This window comes from Ambystoma mexicanum, chromosome 5q, assembly GCF_040938575.1.
Source record: "Ambystoma mexicanum isolate Mex_15411 chromosome 5q, UKY_AmexF1_1, whole genome shotgun sequence".
In the NCBI taxonomy this organism is placed as follows: domain Eukaryota; kingdom Metazoa; phylum Chordata; class Amphibia; order Caudata; family Ambystomatidae; genus Ambystoma; species Ambystoma mexicanum.
This window is the reverse complement of record NC_090933.1, coordinates 391,417,051-391,437,540: the sequence shown is the minus strand read 5'-3', so window position 1 is coordinate 391,437,540 and position 20,490 is coordinate 391,417,051. Positions and strand designations below refer to the sequence as shown.

Sequence of the window (20,490 nt, the reverse complement as noted above, 5' to 3'; positions counted from 1 at the left end):
CGGCCCCTCTATGCCTTGGAGCACAGCCGACCCCGGATTCAGTCGTCTCGGTGGCGGCCAGGAAGAAGGCTGGGGTGGGATCGGCATCGACTTCACCGCCGGACGGCGAGGGAAAGGAGCTCGACGCGATGGGACGACAAGTCATCACGTCGGCGGCGACGACGATTAAGGCGGCCAACGCCCTGGCTATCGTTGCCCGTTACGACAGGGAACTTTGGTATAAAATCGCTCCCTTGTTGGACTTCCTGCCGGACGACAAAAGGGCAGAAGCCCTGGAAATCTTGCAAGAAGGCGAGGTGGCATAGGACCACGCCATAACGGTGGCGACTGACATCGCTGCCACCGGTTTCCGCCAGTTGGGCAATGTTTTTTTTCCCTCAGACGGCGCCGATGGCTTAAGGCGACGGATTTCCGCCAGGACGTACAAGCCAAAGTGTTGGATATGCCCTTTGACGGGAACAACCTGTTTGGGAAGACAGTCTGAGTCCCTGCAAGCCATCAAAACGGACACAGAGACAGCCCGGGCCCTAGGAGTTCTCCAGCAACGACGGCCGTCCTTTCGGAACACCAGAGGCAAGCAAGGGGCCTCCAAAGGTTCCGGCAGCGGCTCCTCTACCTACCGCCAAGCGGCCCGTTCCTCGTCGCAGGAGGCCTATAGAGGACGGGGCAAGTCTGGAGGTTCCCGCCGTCGTCGCCAGGGAGGTCAAGGTGGCAAGGCGGCCTCGTGGACTGAACCGACTGTGGCGTCAGACTCCCACCGAAGCACCCCGGTGGGAGGCCGGCTGGCGAAGTTAGTCAGCGTGTGGAGTCCATCTCCACTGACCGTTGGGTGCTGGAAACCCTGGCCCAGGGGCACGCCCTCGAGTTTCTAAAGAAGTGCCTGTAACGCTCACCTGATTCCCGTAGAGGCGCCGGTCTTGACTGGGCGTATACCGTATCTTCAAAGGTGATCTGTAACACACGGCTGGCTCTTTGGGCTGGACCTCTGTGCACTGTATGTCTGACTCGAAGGGTAAGATGTCTGCAGATAGAAAATATGGGATTAAGGAACTGGGTTATTGAATGTCTCTCTCTTCTTCCCTTTCTCTTCTCCTGTAGAACCCCAAAGGTTAACGCTCTCACCTTAGGTAAGTGAACGCCGTGCTCTCCATCTGCCTCGGGGCAGGGTGCTGTAACCAGTTTCTTCACTGGATAAGGGGAGCAGGCCTCTTGACTTCAGAGGACTGCTGTCCGTCGTTTACTGCACGAACGGTAAGTTTCGAGTAATTCTAATGTCTTTAAAGTCTTTAGTAATGATGTTTCTTGTTTTGCAGGGTTCCGGCGATGGCGGATGACGGGCTGAAGTGAGTTGAAGATGGAGCCCGTGTGATGAATAGAAGCGCCTGGAAGCACGTAAGTAAGCGCTTGTTGCCTGCTTCACGATGCGCTCTAACTGTCTTTTTATTTTGCAGGTACAAGTTCGGAGAGGCTGCAGGGTGCCGGAATACCCACTGGGTTAGATGTGGAAAGGAGTAATGGCACGTAAGTATTAAAGTTCCCCAATGTCTTTAAACGCACCTTGTTTTGTCTTTCAGATGCGGGATGCAGCGCCGAAGGCCTCCGGAGCGTGCGAAGAGTTGGTAAGCTTTTGTCTTTCAGATGCCGGAATGCAGCGCGAGGCGTTGGTGACAGCCGATGGACCAGGTAAGTGAAGAGCTGTCACTGAAGACCGTAATGCTAACCTGTTCTTTCTTGTCTTTATAGGTGTTGCTGAAGACTGGATTCAGGATGGTAAGCCTTTTTCCTTAGGCCCAGGATCAGATGCAGAAGACACGATGAGCGTTCTGCTGCAGAGGATGCAGAATAACGCAAAGCAAGATTCATCCATCGGGTGTGGTTTAAATAGCCTCCTGTAGTACTTAGGTGTCTCCTTCCACAGCCACGCCTAGGTAAGAAAAGAGTTCCTGCTTTCCAGAAGAGTTCCAGTGTTCTGAATCTAGGGAGTGGCTTCTGCCCCACCCAACAGGAAAAGTAGTTCCAAACAGAAGAGGATCAGAGGCTCAACTGGCAGGCAAGTAAGCTGCATGGTCTGCTGCAGGTAAGTCCACCCAAGCATTATGAGCCCGGCGCTTCCAGCGCTGGGACTGGGCATATTTATGAGCCTGGTGCCACTGGCGCCAGGACTGGGTCCAAAAGGTCCCAATTGGGACTGGTTGGCACTCGGAACCTGGGTTATGGATCTGCTTCCAAGGGAGTTGGGAAAACCCTGACCTTTTGGAAGCAGAGATCATGACAGTGCCCTCGCGTGCCACCCGTGGCCAGGAAGGAAAACCACGTACCCTAGCTGCTGCTGGAGGTAAAGGCGATGCTCAAGAATGGTGCCATAGAGCTCGTCCCACTCAAGATACTTTCTTGCAAAGAAGACAGGAGGTTGGCGTCCCATCCTGGACCTGCGGCGACTGAACAAGTACATCAAGGCTCAGAAGTTCCGGATGGTCAACCTCCAGCACGTGCTGGGACAGCTGGAGGATGACTATTTCCTGTCATCGTTGGACTTGGAGGATGCCTACTTCCACATCCCCATTCTAAAAGGACACCGGAAGTTCCTCAGGTTCGTGGTCCAAGGATGGCACTACCAGTTCAAGGCCCTCCCGTTCGGATTACAGTCGGCACCCAGGGCATTAACCAAGTGCCTAGCACCGTTGGCGGCGTGGCTACGCCTACAAGGATCCACGTCTATCCCTACCTGGATGACTGGCTCATCCGAGCAAGGACAAGGGAGCTTGCCGTAGAACACACAGCGAAGACCGTCCAGCTACTCACAGACCTGGGGTTCTCCATCAACTTCCCCAAATCCCACCTGGTCCCTTCGCAGGTCGCCCTGTTGCTGGGAGCCAAGCTCGACACAGTGGCACGGCTGGCCTCACCGTCCGACGAAAGGACGAAAGCCATCCTGGGCAAGGTGCAACGCCTACTAGCCACGGACGTAGCCAGGGTAAGATCCATCCAATCCCTTCTCGGGATGATGTCCTCCTGCATCTATCTGGTACGCCTGTGCAGACTTCGAATGCATCCACTGCAAGAGTTCCTCGACGCACGCTGGATCCAGGCGACAGGCAGCTTCGAGGACAGGATACCGCTCAACGAGACCTTCCAACGAGCGATCCGGTGGTGGGGCACCCGCACTCATCTGACGGCGGGCGCAGTCTTTCAGACCCCAGCTCACCAGGTAACGGTGATGACAGATGCCTCCCTGGAAGGGTGGGGAGCGCATACCGGAGATATCCACGCGAGAGGCCTTTGGCTCCCGGAGGAAAAACTGCTTCATATCAACATTCTGGAGCTCCGTGCAGCGTTTTGGGCCCTCAGGTCCTTTCTTCCGTCCCTCAAGGGCAAGGTGGTGAGGATCTTCACCGACAACACCACCACGATGTTCTACATCAGGGTGGAACCAGATCCCCAGCCCTGTCCAAGGAAGCCCAGAATCTGTGGCACTGGGCCATCGACCACGGGATGTTTCTGGTACCTTTTCATCTGGCAGGGATAAAGAACACCATCGCCGACTCACTCAGCAGGGAGCTGCGCTCGTGCCACGAGTGGGAGCTACGCCAGGATCGAGTGGATTGACTCTTCAGGCTGTGGGGCAACTCCAGGTTGATCTCTTCGCGACAGCGACAAACTCCAAGTGCCAGAGGTTGGCCAGCAGGTTCCCCCAACCGAGGAGCATGGGCGATGCTTTCTCGTTCCCCTGGGACAACCTGTTCCTCTATGCTTTCCTGCCGTTGCCACTGCTACTCCGGCTCGTCAACCAGCTCAAGAGGTCCCGGTGCAGGATGATCCTTGTCACACCGGAGTGGCCGAGAGAGATCTGGTTCCCGGACCTTCTGGACTTATCAGCATCCCCACCATTCAAACTGCCCGTGGACGCGGATCTTCTCTCCAGAGAAGGAGGCACCATTCTTCATCACGACACGAAGTCGCTGAACTTGCAGGCCTGGCTCCTGCAGCATTAGAGTTTGGAGGATACGATATACTGGCCAACTGTTCTTGCAAAGGCCGGGGCGTCCTCAACTCTCAATTGTTACGGACACAAATGGAAGAGGTTCTCTGTCTGGTGCCGGGCACAGAAGATTAACCCTCTACGGATTACGGCCCCTCAAGTACTGCCGTACCTACTGTCGTTGGCCAAGGCTGGACTAGCTCACGCCTCCATCAAGATACATATGGCTGCCATCTCCAGTTACACCAGGACAACAGGACGGGTGTCCTTGTGGTCTCATCGCCTGGTGAAGGAATTCATGAAGGGACTATTTCGCTCGTTCCTGCCGGTGAAGGCCCCACCCCCGGCGTAGGAGCTCAACATGGTGCTGACTAGGCTCCTGGGGGGCCCCTTTCGAGCCTATGCATACGGCACCGTTGAAGTTCCTATCGTGAAAAACAGCTTTTCTTGTGGCCATCACCTCCGCACGGCGCGTGGGAGAGATTCAGGCCCTATCTTGCAAGCCTCCATACTTGACTTTTCACGACACAAGGTTGGTACTCAGGACGCATCCCTCCTTCATGCCCAAGGTGCCGTCGGACTTCCACCTCAACGAGCCGTCGGACTTCCACCTCAACGAGACCTTGGTGTTACCAGTTTTCTTCCCGTCGCCTTTGTCGCTGGCCGAGAGGACTTTGCCCTCGCTGGATGTAACTAGAGCGCTGAAGTTCTACGTGGACCGCACAAAGAGTTTTCGGGAGACATCGCAGCTTTTTGTGAACTTTGGACCTGTGAATCAAGGGAAGGCTCTCTCGAAGGCTTCCATTTCCAGATGGCTCTCCGGCTGTATCATGCACTGTCACTGGTTGGCACACCGACCGCTGCCCGGCCGTCCGAGTGCCCATTCGACCAGAGCAATCGCTGCTACCACAGCGTTCTTGTCTGGTGTGCCCCTGCTGGACATCTGCAGGGCTGCTACGTGGAGGTCGACGCACACCTTCACGAAATTCTACTGCGTCGATCGGGATTCCAGGGAGGAGTCTAGGGTCGGCCAAGCAGTGCTGCGCAACCTGTTCGCCTGAAGGGCCTGGTGAGGAGGTAAGAGTTGCTTAATGTTGAGTTTATGTATTGCTTAATGTTGAGCCTTTGCCACCTCCCGTGGTTGCGCATGTGTGTACTGCTATGTAATCCTATATTCATGAGCATGTGAATCCGTGCCCGACCCCATGCTGGAGAAGGAACAAGTTACTTACCTGTAACTGTTGTTTTCCAGCATGGTTCTGGCATGGATTCACATGCGAACCCTCCCGCCTACCACTCTGCGGCTCTTCACTTGGTCATACTGCCACTTTACGTGCTACCAAATCTGAGGATGGCTGCTGGAGGCGGGGCTTAGGGAGAGGGCAGTCATTGGCTGTGGACAGTATGACCCAGAGATCAGTGATTGGTTACTACTAGGAAAGACAGATCAGAAATGAAAATGATGCTGATTTTTTTCTGTACCGAGGATTCCCAGCCTGACGACTGGGAATATTCATGAGCATGTGAATCCATGCCAGACCCATGCTGGAGAACAACAGTTACAGGTAAGTAACTTATTCCTTAGTATTTATGGATCTCGAACAAGCGTTCAATGGAGTCATTAGGGAGAAGCTCTGGGCCAAGCTAAGAGCGTGGAACTACCCCTAGGATCTAGTGGAAGCCATGAAGCGCTCTATACAAATACCCTGGTTCGGATTCGACTGTCAGGGAAAGGGCATTTGTCAGAAAAGATCTTAACATATCGAGGCCTTAAACAGGGGCGTGCCCCGGCACCCCTTCTCTTTTTTCTGTATATTGCGGACCTAGCAATCTCGCAAAATGAGGTAATTGCTTTCCCCCTGAAAATCATCCAGGTAACAGTACCTTGGATATTGTTTGCTGATGATTTAGTCGTCTTAGACCTAACACCTATCGGCCTTCAGAGAAGGATACAAGCCTTTAGCTCCTATCTATTGGAGATCGGTATGGAGATTAATGTGGCTAAATCCAAGGTTCTGACAATGAAGTCCCTTACGAAGAAAAAGGAGAATTTTATATGGAGTGTGGGTAGTGAGCCACTTCAAATGGTGGAAACCATGAGCTATCGGGGGATTGTGATAAATAGAAATGTAAATGATCTGGGGCAATATATACACTTAAGATCTAAATTGACTGCCCTAATTAACCAGGGAAAAGCCTTCATAGGAAATTTGGGAGATACAGGATGGTTCCCATTCTTTCTTTTTATAAGCAGAAAATTGACCAAGTTCTAACTTATGGAGTGGAGGCTATTCTGCATCTGTCTGGAAGACATGGGAGAAACTTGAAGCCCTTTTTGGCGGACATTGTTGAGACTCCCAAATGCGGTACCAATGGTAATGCTGCAATCACTAGAATGAGGAACAATGCAACCAAGACAAACTTAGTTGTACGAGAACTGTTGAAAGTAAAGGTCTAAATTCACTACTAGAGTATTTACAGCAGTTTCCGTCTCAGCACCATCGTGACATGTTACTGAGGTGCAGATTTAATATCCTAGCCACAAGAGAGTGCCGGGCATTAAAAATGCCGAATGTAGCTTTTGCAATGGTAAAAATACTGTGGAAACGCTCTGTCATTGGGTAACCACCTGCGATTCATTAAAAGAAATCAGAGATTTTTACCTGGCTGATTATGGAATAGCTGATACCATCTTGAGCCCAAATGAATGGTGGGCCTGGATAATCGGGGGAGAAAAAAACCAGTGTAGTGATTACGGGATTGAAAATGATTGAAAACATATTGAAAATGAAGAATTAAGTGAAAGAAAGAACGGTTAACTATTTCCTGCATCTCCTTTTCCTTCTCCTTCTTTATTTCATGAAGTTTGATTCATTGTTAGGATAATGGTGCAGGGATGATGTCATAATGTTAAAGGTTTATATTGCTGTGGCCACTGTATGGTCTTTACCTTGTGCTTGCTTTTTTTTTTGCTTTAAACCAATAAAACATTTTAATAGAACATTTTTTAAAAAGTAGGTAGCTTCTTCCCACTGGGCGATGCCCAATAGCTGATTTTTAGTTGCTGCTCATCAAATCCTTTTTTCGCCCCCCCCACACCCTCCTGGGCAATTGGCTATTAACCGAGAAAAGACATGTGTTGGTGGGGCATACATCCCATAGATGAAAAAGACCATCAAATTAACAGTGAAAAAGAGTCTAGTTTAAAAGATAAGGGTTTGCATCCTCTAGTTTGATGTTTTTCTGGTGGCATTGTTAGAGTATTTTAGCTTAGCATCTAAAGATAATTATGGAAACTAGAGTATGTGTTAATTTGTAATGACCACCTTTGTACTTTTAGAAATGTAGTTTTCTGTTTTTACATGTAAATGTTCCTATTAAATATAACATTAGTAATAAATATAGTAACAACATTCTCTGTGGTGCACAGAAGTTGGTTTACTGTCTTTTACCAATGTTCTGTGTGGAGACCCTAACAATCAAACATTGAACTTTTAATGCAAGCATGGCGACTGGTAAATTGGTGTGGGTGTAGGCAGGGGTTGAGCTAGGGTGGGTGGTTGCCTAGGGTATAGGTAGTTGCGATTTGGAGTGGGTGAAGGCGGGCAGTGGCAGGCTAGGATGGTCGAAGGTGGTTGGAGGTAGGCAGGGGGTGGTCTAGGGTGAGCTTAGGTGGATCGGTATTGGCAGGCATGAGAGAGCTAACCTGGGTGGGGTGGCATGCATGGGTTTGCTAGACTGGTTAAGGAAGTGTGAGCTTGTCTGATGGGCAATAGGTATGTAGGAGTGAGCTAGGGCAGGTGAGGTTGCTGGGTTGAGATTGGTTGGGTATGGGGCTAGAATGAGCTATGGGGGGTGGCTGTGTTGAGCTAGAGTGGGGTTTTGCAGAGGAGCTTTGGTTGATTGGAGGGGGGTCAGCCTAGGGATGATGGCTTACGATTGGGGTGAAATTGTGCATGGTTGGAGGGTTTGCCTATATGAACTATAGTGGGGCAGGTGGTTGTACTGAGCTTCTTGTGGTGGGTGGGCAATGCTTGATGGCGGTCTGCTATGGTGAGCCAGGGTTGGTGGGTGGATGTCGACCTGGGCGGCTGTGGGCTTTTTGGGGTTTTGCCAGGGTTCAGCTGGGATGGTCAGTGGGGGAAAGTTTGGTTTGCTGGAGTGAGCCCAGGTGGAGCTTGTCTTTGCTGAACCTGGGGGTGGGCAGAGGGAGGTGTTTCCTCAAGTAAACTAATTTGCTGGGGTGAGCTAGGGACTGGATGCTGAGGTGAGCCACGATTTGGAGGTTTGCTTGGATGAACCTGGGTGGGTAGGTTGTGCTTGAGTCCCCTTGGGTGGATCAAGCAGTGTTTGAGGGTGTGATATCTTGGACTTTACTGAGGTAGGATGGGGGCAATGATCGTGTTTGAGGCTGGGATGAGCTACAGTAAGTGGGTCCTGGCTGCTTGGTGAGGTAGGGTGCATCAGAGAATGTTGGACAGGTTTAGGTAGAGCTGGTGAGAGGGTTCTCTGGTGATTCGTGTTTTGGGGTGAGGTAGTTTGCTGCGGAATCTATAGGTGCTGGCGTGACCTAGTGGATACTGGGCTTGTTTGTACAAGCTTGGGTAGGTGAGCACTTACTGGGGGCAAGCTTTGGGGTCTTCCTGGGAAGGGCTACAGTGGAAGGGTGTCCACGGAGGTGGCAACCTACTGGCATGATCTAGGGTGGGTTCTTGATACAAATGATCATTACTTAGTAATATTTTAACATTGTTTTATAATATTTGTCTTTTTGTCCTTGACAGATGGAACTACCGTGTGGTTTAACAAACCTTGGCAATACTTGCTACATGAATGCCACTGTTCAGTGCATCCGTTCTGTGCCAGAGCTTAAGGAAGCCCTTAAACGGTAGGGTTTGTTGTGCAACCATACTTCTTGCAAGTGCTAAATGGACCTGCAGCAATTGGGTCCAAGTTCACTTTTGTTAGGTGGTTCTTGTATTGTGTTAGCAACCATCGCAAAAGCACAGAATGTTTGTAAATGTCCATCATAAGACCTGCATTGTACGTGTAAAATGGCTGTACGGAAGTACTTGACATCATCTGTTGTATAGCATTTGCCATACATCTCCAACTCTTTACAAATAGTCTGCTGTTGGAGGCCTAACATTTTCCGACAATCATTTGTGGTAATGTGCTGTCTGGATTAATTCATACATTAACAACAAGAGTGTGTAAATTTATGCGTCCTCCGTTTTAAACCCCATATCGTCACGGTCCAAGAAAAGTCAGTTTGCTACCTACATGGGAAGCCTTAGAAACTGTGGCTGTGGTAGTGATAATGTTGTGATATACCGTAATTGTTGAAGGCAGCCATTGACTGATCTCTGTATTTGTGGTTGGATAGTTGACATTGTCCTTTGTTATTATGTTTAAAATAAGACATTTTATTCTAGTGTTTTAAATGTTTTGTCTGTTTTTTAGGTAGTCCTGTTTCACCCAGCCTTTTTTGCGATTATCTTCCAATATAGGTTTTGCAGTGTGAGCACTGATAGGCTATTGAGAAGAATAGATTCAGACAATATGTGATTAAAACAATTTCTATTTCAGGTATGCAGGTGCTTTGAGAGCTTCAGGGGAGATGGCATCAGCTCAGTATATTACTGCGGGTCAGTATTTGCTTGTGGTTTTATTTTTTAATTGTTTGGATGTTGCTTGTACATTTTCACAAAGCATGCTTTCAAAATAAATACATGGGAAATTCATTGTTAGAGACCTGCTAAATAGCATTGATTGTGTTCAATATTATACCTTGCTTAATCCCATTTCCCTCCAATCTCTCTAGATTATCTTTAGGGACCCCTCCTAGACGGCAAGGGTGCCATGCATTTATGAAGTGCCTAGCGAAGTTCCACTATTTGGATGCTTTGAATGTCTGAACATTTCATTCTGCAAGCGTTAAATTGTACATGGTTGTGTCTTCTTGCGGTTCCATCCAGCACTTTTGGCACAGGGCCTTTTAGTATTTTTGATTTTGTCTGACCTGGTTTACCCAATTTATCACGGATGTACCCTTGTAAGACTCCAGGCAGATGTAAATCCTGAATATGCCCTGACAGTCTTTAGGATAGCTCAAGGATGGTGTGCCCTCCAACTCACTCTTTTACCTGGTAAGCCGCCACGGATTATGGCAGCCTTCATTAAGTATAAGGTTGAAACCTGCTGTACACCAGGGTTGTCACTCTCTAGAACATGTGTTTAAATCCAGTACCTAGTCTACTAGCTAGACATTGCTTCTGCCATAGAGTTAGTGGGATACGGTATTGCTATATATGGTCATGCCTTAGATCTAGGGTGGGTTACAGTTGCCAGATCTACCAGTGTTTGCATGGTGTTTGGGATTCAAAGTCTGAATCCACACTTGAGAGGGAGCCTGTGTTGAAGTCTGCCAAGGTTGAAGTTGGCAGCTGTGGGGAGGTTACACTTCCCCCACTCACTTTGTAATGAGGAAAAGCAAAAGTAGGAGGGAGGACCCCTGATATGGATGAGGTACGCCCCCGAGCTAGTCGATGCGAGCCCCCCCCCCCCCCAAAACCCTATTCACGTTAAAGTCCAAAAGATGGAAGTATGCCATATTGGGCCCTATAAAAGCACTAGTTCCTGGGAAGGAACACCTGTTCTGGATTCCAGATAGTTGAAATATAAAATGGGTATGAAGTGAAATGGGAAAAAATTAGAACACCCAGAAGACTCCACTAACTATAGCCTGCACCTGGCTTGGAATAATTTGATGCCAATTCCCAAATTCTGGAATCTGCCCCAGAATGTTGTATTGTGCCGCAGGCAAACACCCAGGCACATACCAGACGTCCGGCAAAGATGAGGAGGATGAACTGGCACTCTAGAGGAGAAGCAGGAACACCCGTTCCTCAAGGTTGAGCACCAGCACCTTATGGCGAGCCATCATCTTGGTTCCAACTGCATCCAAGTGGCCTCTGCTAGCCTACGAATAGAGGAAGGACTAGATTCCATGTTAACCAATGGGAGTGAAGAAGACGGAGGAATGTGAGAACAGGCTCCAGCAGCCATTCAGATGACAATGACTGCAAGTTTGAGAAAGGGCCAATCTGGAGAGGGGAAGCCCTGGGTAAGGTCTGTAAGAAGAGAGGGTGATAAAAACAGTGTGGCTGTCCTGGGACGAAGGTTGGTGGTCCCTCATGAAGTGTGCCAGACAGAAAGTAGAGCAGGCATAAGGCGTTTTATGCTGAAAAGGGTAACCTTTGCCTGGTTGCTCCAGCCCTAGGAAGAGACCGGTGTAGAATATCTGGCTATATGAATGTCTGAGAAGGGGATGGCTGCCTGGTTTACAGCCCACAGCAAATAAAAGGTGATGGCTGGAAGGAGTCGCACCCGCCCCAAAAGGGGCAGTCAAGCTCCAACTGCTTGTTCACATCCCTTCTGTGCTAGACAGCGTTTGAGGTGTACTAAACCAGATATGCATATGGTCGTTTCCATCTCTGTAAATGGCTTGGCAAACTAAAGAACGATGGTCTGGAAGGTTGAACATAGCTGTGCCAGAGGTTAATGAAGATTCATTGTAAACCTTCCAGCCATCACTTCTTTTGTTTCGGTTTACATGATTGAAGACCCTGTAAAGAACAGAGACCGAGCCAAGCCCTGAAACCAGATCCCAGTGACACCTAGAGGTGAGGAAGGGGGACAGTGAACCCTCTGCCACTAGTAAAGGGTGGGTGCCTTCTGATCCTCACCGCCTAGGGTATAGACCTGCTGTTAATCCTGAAACCAAAGGCCTTTGAGGCTAGGGGAATCGAGACGTGGACCTCTTGTTCACTATTCTTAGAGGCACAGCTCCACCCTACTGATGAGGTCCAACCAGACCGAAACATGTCTGGGGTTGCTGTTGGTACTCTTGTTCAGAGGAGAATTGCTTAGCATTTCAGTGCTGGACTGGCCAAGGGCAGGACAAAGACTGATCTGTTTTAGATATTTAGATATTTCTCCTCTGTGAAAGATAGTGAGCTAAAGACTCTGGGTAAGTCTCTCATAACCGGGACTAATGTCCGGCAGAGGGACACCCAGGACCCGCATACACACCCCCCCCCCCCTTGGTTTTTGCTTTGCTGGAGGCCACCTCTGAATTGAATACCTAGAACCAAGGTCTGAGAAGAGACTTTGTGTGAATCCTGAAATCCAAGGTCCAGGAGCAACCTGTGTTAATTCTGGAGCGTACCAAGAAACACATCCGTTTTTCTATTTGAATGGGGATGAACTTTAAGAATAGGATTGAAGAAGTTTTTTTGGCCAATCTTTTGTTATTCGCTTAGGGTAGCCAGTAGGCTACAGACTCAGGAATAGGGTTGAAGACTTTCTGTTGGCTCCATCATTTGAACAGTTCTATTTGTAGTTTGTTTCTCCTAGTTCCTTTAGGCATTGTCTATTTCTGACTTGTATTATCCATAAAATAGAGGTGTTAAACCGTATTTTTAGATGTCATGTATCATTCTGTAGTTCCCCATACATCCCACAGGAATTTGGTGCGTCCCCTCCACCCCCCGAACTTTGAATGTAAGCGTGCTATTGGGTGCTGAATTTCTCCTATGCCCACCAAAGTAAGATATAAGTGAGATGAGTCAGGCTTTGCAGAGATGCACCCGACCCATGGCACTGATGACAAAAAATGTTAAATGCGCCTTCTGTAAAATGGTGCAGATCACCACAAAGTCACTTCATGTGTGGCACACTGCTGCCACACAGAGGCCAGCCATTCATAGTCAAACCTTTGACATTTACTGCAAACAAAGTAAATGTTAAACAAAAGTTTCAAACATCCCCTCAAAAGGTCCTCGCCCTTCATGAAATCTACTCCACTAAGCGAGTGGTCGAGTAGACTTTGCAAGCTCTGGTTGAGTGTGTTTACAAGTTAGCTGGATGAATGGACACAAATAAATAGATATGATAAAAAGGCTCTGAAAAACAGTTTGGCCAGCTCGCTCCCGCAGGTGCAAATATATAATGCATCCACAATCATAGAACAAAGCGACCTCTGGAGGCGAACTACAGTGTATGTATTGCAGTAGATCTAGATCTGTAGAAGTAAAGACTGGATGCAACTATTGATCGCTACTTTGCGTAAACATCTAGTTAGCTTTGTGTATTCTTTATGTAAGAGGAAAGAAAGTAAGACCCCCCCCCCGCACAATGGGGTCCTTATTTTGTTTCGGGCCCTAGACATCCACTAAGGAATTTTTGCTGACTGGACAATGTGTCTAGGAATGGACTGGTGGTAGCAAAAGCTTTTTTGTGTATTTTAGTAATGTTTTACCAAGCTATACCGTGCTTACTGCGTGTGGCTCATGACTGTGGCTAGTGTCAGTCATGGCCCTGCCACTAGATCTTTTATCTAGTCCTTTTGGTCTTTTTATCCTTTGCCTTTCTCCCTGGTCGTTGTTACCCGGGACTTCCTTATTTGGGTATGCAGTTGCCTACGAAAAGCTGCTTCTTTCGCGGGCTAGTGCAGATCATGTGTGTAGGTCCCCAGGAAGTGGGGTGGGGACGGTCTGGTCCCAATCCACACTAATGGTGCCAGGTTGTCTGGTGTGCACAAGGGCATGAGAGCCACAGTGTTCCCTGATTGCACCACTGCTGGCGTGCATGAGTGAGGCAGATCTCATTGGCTGGCCGGGTGAGAGCACTTGCCAGATTTGTGGATATGCAGCAGGGTCCTGAATGCAGACGAGCAGACCAGCAACCGGTCCGAATCGACCTGTGGACGGAGCCAAGTATCCAGAACAGTCAAGCAGAGCAAAGGATTATTCAGAGACATGCTGAGGAAGGTTGCCACCCTAAGCCTGCTGTTGTCCCGGTAGAGCCCCGCTTTACGCTCTATCTCAGAAGGCCTGCAAAGATGCTTTGAGCCTTTGGAGTGGTGGGAATAATCCCTCTCGACGCCTCCAAATTGCCCTGCAAAAGAGTTTGTTTGGAATCGTTTGTGGGCCATCCAGTGGACTGTCCAGCTCAAACCTTGGCACCCGTGCTGGAGCATCGTTGCATTGAGTTTTGTCTTGAAACTTTGGGGAAATCCTAGTTTGCACTGCAAAGCACCTTTTCACTGAATTCCGTTGTCCCAGCTGCTTTGGGCAGTGAGAGAGAAGGTTGCATAAGATTGCGAGACTTGGGTGCCCCTGCGTCACAGTGTGACAGTGACGGTCGCTGTAGGTAGTTTTTCATCATTCCTTCGTATGCCCTGAGACCAGCTGCATCAGTGCTTTTTCTTTCTTCAACTGAGACTAGAGATGCAGCTCCTTTTTTATTTAATTTATAGATAAACTCTTTGCCATGTCACATTTATTTAATTACATAAATTTTGCTTATATTCTTCTCAACATAAAGTACGTTTTCCAGGATGCAGTTCAGGGACCCTTGATAGGGCTGCTTGTCGTTCCTTTTACATCCCAACACATGAGAATTTGTCAACACGCCCCACCCCCTTAACTCAACAAATGGCTTAGTACAGAGCTCAAGTTTCACAGGCAATCGTTACTTAGGCGTCGCTCTATGCGGTATTTCAATCTTATATCACACATGGTTTTAAGCAAATTCGGTTTGTGGAAGTGGTGTTACTTGTCCTGGATATATTCATGAAAAGGGAGCCAGATCTTCAAGAACTTCTCATGTGTTCCCGTTTTCAAAGCGCACACCTTTTCTATAGCTAATACGCCCCAGAATTTGACCCACCACATGCCAGTATAGGTCCCTCTACTGTTGTCCAGTTTTGGGCTAGGGTCATTCGAGCCTCTGTCAGTAGATGTGTGATGAGTGTGGCGGTGGCCACATTAGCTGCATAGATCCCCTCTGCCCCCAACATTATCACTTCTGGTGAATCAGGTAGTTGTGCCCCTGTGATCGGTTTGATGCGTCTCAGGACTTCTTTCCAATAGATTTTGGCTTTAGGGCATGACCACCACATGTGACCCAGAGTTCCTGTTCCCCCACATTGCCTCCAACACAGAGTAGCTTGCGTTCATCCCATGAAGCCGCTGCGGGGGGTCAAATACCATCTGTGGCAGATTTTGTATGCCGATTCCTTTTTATAGCCGTACATTTGGTTATCTTATGGGCCCTCCTCCAAATTTGTCATCATTCCTCTTCTGAGATAGTGACCCCCAAGTCTTTCTCCCATCTATTCATATAGGGAAGGTTACCTGTTGGTTGTGTTCTGTCTATTAACTTATATATTCTCGAGATCCCTTTAGCAGTAGACCCTCCCGCATGGTTAGTTCCAGTTCCATTGGTTCCCTTGTACCCACCATCTTTACCTCCTTTTGAGTAATCCAATGTCTAATTTGTATATATTTGAACCTCGCTCCATCTCCTATGCGAAATTTCTGTTTGCATTCCTCGAAGAGCAGTGGGTTCCCATTGTTAGAAGTTTTCTAATTTCAGTTTATGCTGCCCTTTCCAATTCTCCTAATAGGTTGTGTTCCTTCCTGGGGTGAAGTCCGCGTTATGACGCACTGGACTGTGAGGCCTTGGTCCCAGGGCTGTTTTTCCCCCATTTCAGTGCTTGATCCCACCCCCAAAGTGACACTTTTGTTGCTCCTAGTAGGTGACCTCCCGCTCAGCTATTCCTGTTTCTCACGGACTGTAGTGCAGTCAGTGGGGTGGAGGTCATTTCTTGCTCAATTATGCTCCAACCCTTTTGTGTTTCAGATTACGACCATCGTGACATGGGCTCTAATCGGGCTGCTAAAATACATCTCCTAACATCTGGGACTCCAAATCCCCCTATCCATTTTGGGTGGAGGAGAACCGACCTCTGGACTTTAGGTTTCTTTTTATGTCATATAAAGGAAGTGATCTCCTTCTGCAGGGCCTTGATCATCTGGGTTGGTATGTCTATGGGGAGTGTGCTAGTTACCTTTAGCAGACTGTGTATTGTTGTCATTTTGACCGCCGCTAATTTGGTGAACCAGGAAAGCTCCTGTATCTCACCTATGGAGGTACTCTATTAACCCGTTCCACAGAGGGGGAATATTCGCCCCGTATAGTTTCTTGTACCCTCTTGTTAGGGTTACCCCCAGGTATTCTATGCCTTTATCTTGCCAGGGCAATGGGTGACCCCTGCTTGGTTCATAAATTTCCTTCTGATTATCTGTTATGTTAAGGGCTTTGGATTTGTTGAAGTTGATAGTGAATCCTAAGACTGCTGGAAATACTTGTAAACTTGCTATCACGTTCGGCAAGGTTTGTTTTGTGTCTCAGGAATAATAAGATATTGTTTGCTTACAGTGCTATTTTGTGTCCCTTCTATGCTTTTTATTCCCAGGATTTCTTGGTCTTGTATAATCATGGTTGCCAATGGTTCCATGGCGAATATTAAAGGTGACAACAGGCATCCTTGTCGTGTATCCCCCCACCCCTGGATCTTGAGCTGCTCTGTGAAGTGCCCATTCACAAGGAATCTCATTGATGCTAGTTGGAAATTAGTGAGTAGCATTTGCTTGAATACCGTTCCGCACCATAATGCCACCGACACACATTCCAGGAACGCCCAGTCCAAATTATTCGAATGCTAGTCTCGCATGAAGTGCTGCGATACCGAATTTCTGGTAATTTCTCGTACCCAGGTCTATTATGTCTATTGCCCTCCTTATGTTATCTTGCGTGTGTCTCCCCATTATGAACCCAGCTTGGTCTTCGTGTATTATCCCTGGTAGGAATCTTGCTAATCTCCCTTCTAAAACCTTTGCATATATTTTAGCATCACTATTCAATAAGGAAATAGGGCGGCAATTGGCAAATTCAGTTTTCTTTTCCTGGTTTGGGAAGCAGCACAGTGGTGGATTTACCCATATCCTCTGTGACTGTCCCTTCCTCACTGATCTTATTAAATAGGCGTTTCATGGGAGTCACCAGTTGTACTCTGAAGATTTTATAACATCCGTTTCCAAAACTATCCGGTCCTGGTGTTTTATTACCCGTAAGGCTGTTATGGCTTCATTAATTTCCTCTACTGTGATGGGCCTTTCTAGAGTCTTCCTTTCCTCTTTAGACAGCCGGGGCAGCTCAACATTTCCAATGTAAGCTGTTTGGAGACCCGGGTCCATCTATTCCCGTTTTAGCAGGGTTGCATGGAATTGTTTCATGATCCTCACCTTATCCGCTTCTGCAACGTGTAAGGTGCCATGCTTGTCTTGCAACCGTGAAATGTAATTACAGGTTTTTTGCTACTTCAGTTTAGCTGCCAGCAAATGGTTCGCCTTACCCCCTTTAGTATAATATGTTTGGTTGCTATTCAGTAGGGTCTGCGCAGAGTTTTCTACCATATGGGCCTCTATTTGCGCTCTAAGCTTTCTCAAGGTTAATAGCGATCTATGTGATTGTTTAGTTTTGTGTTGTGCTTCTGCTGTTGGAACCTCCCTTTCCAGCTGTGCTTCCGTCCCCTTTATGTATGACGCAGCCTGTGCGATAAATTCCCCCTTTATCACTGCATTCCCAGCATCCCATCCCATACCATACGCCAGTCTACTTCCCCAGTGTCGTTCTCTATAAAATAGTGATCACTTTCTCCATGTGGGCTTTGAGAGCGATGTGATTGAGGATTAGTTCATTGAGTCTCGGTTGTCTCATGCCCCATTTTTACTTCCCTGCATCTCGATTTGCAGTATCACCGGAGCATGGTCCGTGAGATACTTGACTCCGATGTCTATTTTTATTTGAGGGATTATTGTTGCTGACACTAGGACCATATCTATCCTCCAGTATCCCTTGTGCACTGCTGAGTAATGGTTCTGGTCCCTTTCGGTGTTATGGAAGAATCTCCAGTCCTCTGTTAGGTGTAGGTCCCGGAAGAATTTCCCCAGAGCCTTTCGGTGCCTGTTATTACCTGTCAATGGGAGTGTTTTATCCAGCATTTGGGTCCATGACTTAATTGGAGCCTCCTCCAACTATCACCTGGCCCTTGCACCAGCTGCCTATTTTCTGAAGCACATTTCCCAGAAAAAGGTCCTGCTTTTCATTTGGGCCATAGAGTGCTATCAAAGTAAATGTCTGACCTCCCAAGGTGCCTTGAAGTACCAGATAGCTCCCCTCTGAGTCCATGTAACAGAATTGTTTCCGAAATGTCAGTGAGGCTGCCAATAAGATTTCCACCACACTAGTTTTCGTCCTGCTGGTTGCAAAGTGTTGTTTACAGAAGCTTGGAGGTCTAATAGCCGTTTTAGCATGGAGCAGCGTTTCATCAGTGAATTTAAACCCTGAACGTTCATGGTTACCGTTTCTACGTCAGCCATACTCAAAGGGTTGTAGATCTCCCTCTTGCCATTGCCATTTGTTTTCATTCCTGATCCTCTGTAAGTTCTGAGCCATGTAACTATCCTTTAAAAACAGTATATAACTCAACTTGGTGTCCCCCGCCCAACATCCCCAACTTATGCTTCCATGCATATTCCACCAGTTCTAACGCCTGGTCCTGGTGAGTGAACCAATTGGGGTTTCTATCCGACCCTGCACCCCAACCCAACCCCCCCCTCCCTAACCTCCCAATGGAATCCTAGATTAGTCTTTCTGATCCGTCTTTCTCGAACTATCTCTTCCGAGTTCCTTATTTCTTCATCTTTTCCCCTCAGAAGTTCTGTTATGCTTGTGTATATCTTATATCTTACATCTTACATCTCACCTTAAAGTCTTCTTCAAGTATCCTCGTAGTGTTTGACCTTTCCCCCTTCCTTTTGGGTAAGGGCGCCCCTGTCGCCACACTTCCTTCCTAGTTGTGTGAACTGGGTGTTTATCAGGGTCTCTCCGGCGATGGATCTTTTGAACGTGAGTCGTCCTTGTTCATGAGGTCCACCATTTCCTCCTCCTTTGCTATGTGGTATGCCTTACCCCAATATTCGAATCGGCCCGCAGAGCAAAGTCCATCTACAGCGGACCCCCTTTATCTTGTAACCAGCTTGTGACCACCCACCCAAAGTCTCTTTCGTCTCAGCAGTGCAGCTCGGGCCATATCCTGGAAGAAAGTGATGTGAGTCCCGGAACCCGATTGGTTCTATTCCTCTAGCTGCTTTCATTATCTGCTCCTTCCTCTGGAAGAAGCGCACGCTTGTGATCACGTCCAGCACCAGTTTTTTCTTTGGATGATAGGCGTATATTTTATGGGTCCCATCCAGTATTACTTTTTCACCTTTGGAGTCTCCCAACACCTGTTGGCAATCTGCCTGCACGGTTTATAGTCATAATGTCGAAAAAAAAATGTCGACAGAGAAAAATGTCGAAAAAAAATGTCGAAAATAATAATGTCGACATCCTATACTTATAATGTAAAAAGTCATTTTTTCGAAAAAAAAATGTCGACTTTTTTTTTAGACATTATGACTATAAACCCTTAAAACTATCAACACCTCACCCAACACCCTCCTGCAACCCCCCCCCACACCCCCCACCACCACCCTCCCACCCCTCATATGCAACACATTCTATTTATATATTTATTTATTTATTCAATAAATAAATAACCAAAAAAAGGATCATTTACTAAGGAGGGGGTCCCCCCCAACCCCCCCTCACCCAACACCCCCCTGCCACCCCCACACACCCCCAACCACCCTTTCACCCCTCATACTCAACACATACCAATTATATATGTATTTATTTAGTCAATAATTAAATAAATAAAAATAGTATCATTTACTATGGGGGGTCCCCCCAACCCCCCCTCACCCAACACCCCCCCTGCCACCCCCCCCACACCCCCCAACCACCCCTCATACTCAACACATCATATATATATATATATATATATATATATATATATATATATATATATATATATTTATACAATAAAGTCAAAATATCGAAAAATGTCGACATTATTGTTTGTCGACATTATTTTTTTCAACATTTATTTTTCGAAATTTTGACTGTCGACATTTTGACTGTCGACATTATGACTGCACACCCTGCCTGCACATGATCATGCAATTCGGCTTCTGGGACCTAAGCCTAATATTATTCCTTCAGGATCTGTTTTCACTGTCTTCTTGCCTGGCGACGACCTAGTCAATTTGTTGCCCATATGAGTCAATTTGCCCGGCCAGTTCTCCCTGTTTGTATCCTTGCTCGCAGAGTGTCGTCTCCATCTCTTCCACCCTGCTCTCGATTGCTCATGCTTGTCTATTCAAATCCATAATGGACTTGGTGAGGCTAATAGCACAGTCCTTCATTTCCTTCTTTATCTCAGCGAACATTTCCTGCAGATCTGAATGCCTCGTGGGAGGGTCCTCCACTTCTAGGCACGTCTCAGAGCTTGCAAGTGAGTGAATTTGTGCCGCTGTCTGCTGTTGCCTCCTTGCAGAATCCTGATTCTGCATCATGGTCTTGATGTCACCTGAGGGAGGGCCCTTCGGTTTGCTCAAATTCTTTGCCATTCTGACCTTGTGGGTTTTACCCCTTCTCCTGGCTCCCTTTTTGGGTGGTGGCTTCACTTTGCTTTCCTACTCCCCCACAAGGGAGCT

The 20,490-nt window shown here is 47.7% G+C and overlaps 1 protein-coding gene across 2 annotated transcripts in view; it reads left to right on the top strand.

Annotated features, from left to right (window-relative positions):
• USP14 (ubiquitin specific peptidase 14) overlaps positions 1 to 20,490 on the top strand; it is a 991,689-nt gene that overhangs the window by 231,508 nt on the left and 739,691 nt on the right. For both annotated transcript variants that reach the window (XM_069620879.1, XM_069620880.1), the window contains exons 5-6: positions 8,764 to 8,867; positions 9,569 to 9,627. In XM_069620879.1, coding sequence (XP_069476980.1) covers positions 8,764 to 8,867; positions 9,569 to 9,627 — 163 coding nt within the window. The remainder of the gene's footprint in view (positions 1 to 8,763; positions 8,868 to 9,568; positions 9,628 to 20,490) is intronic.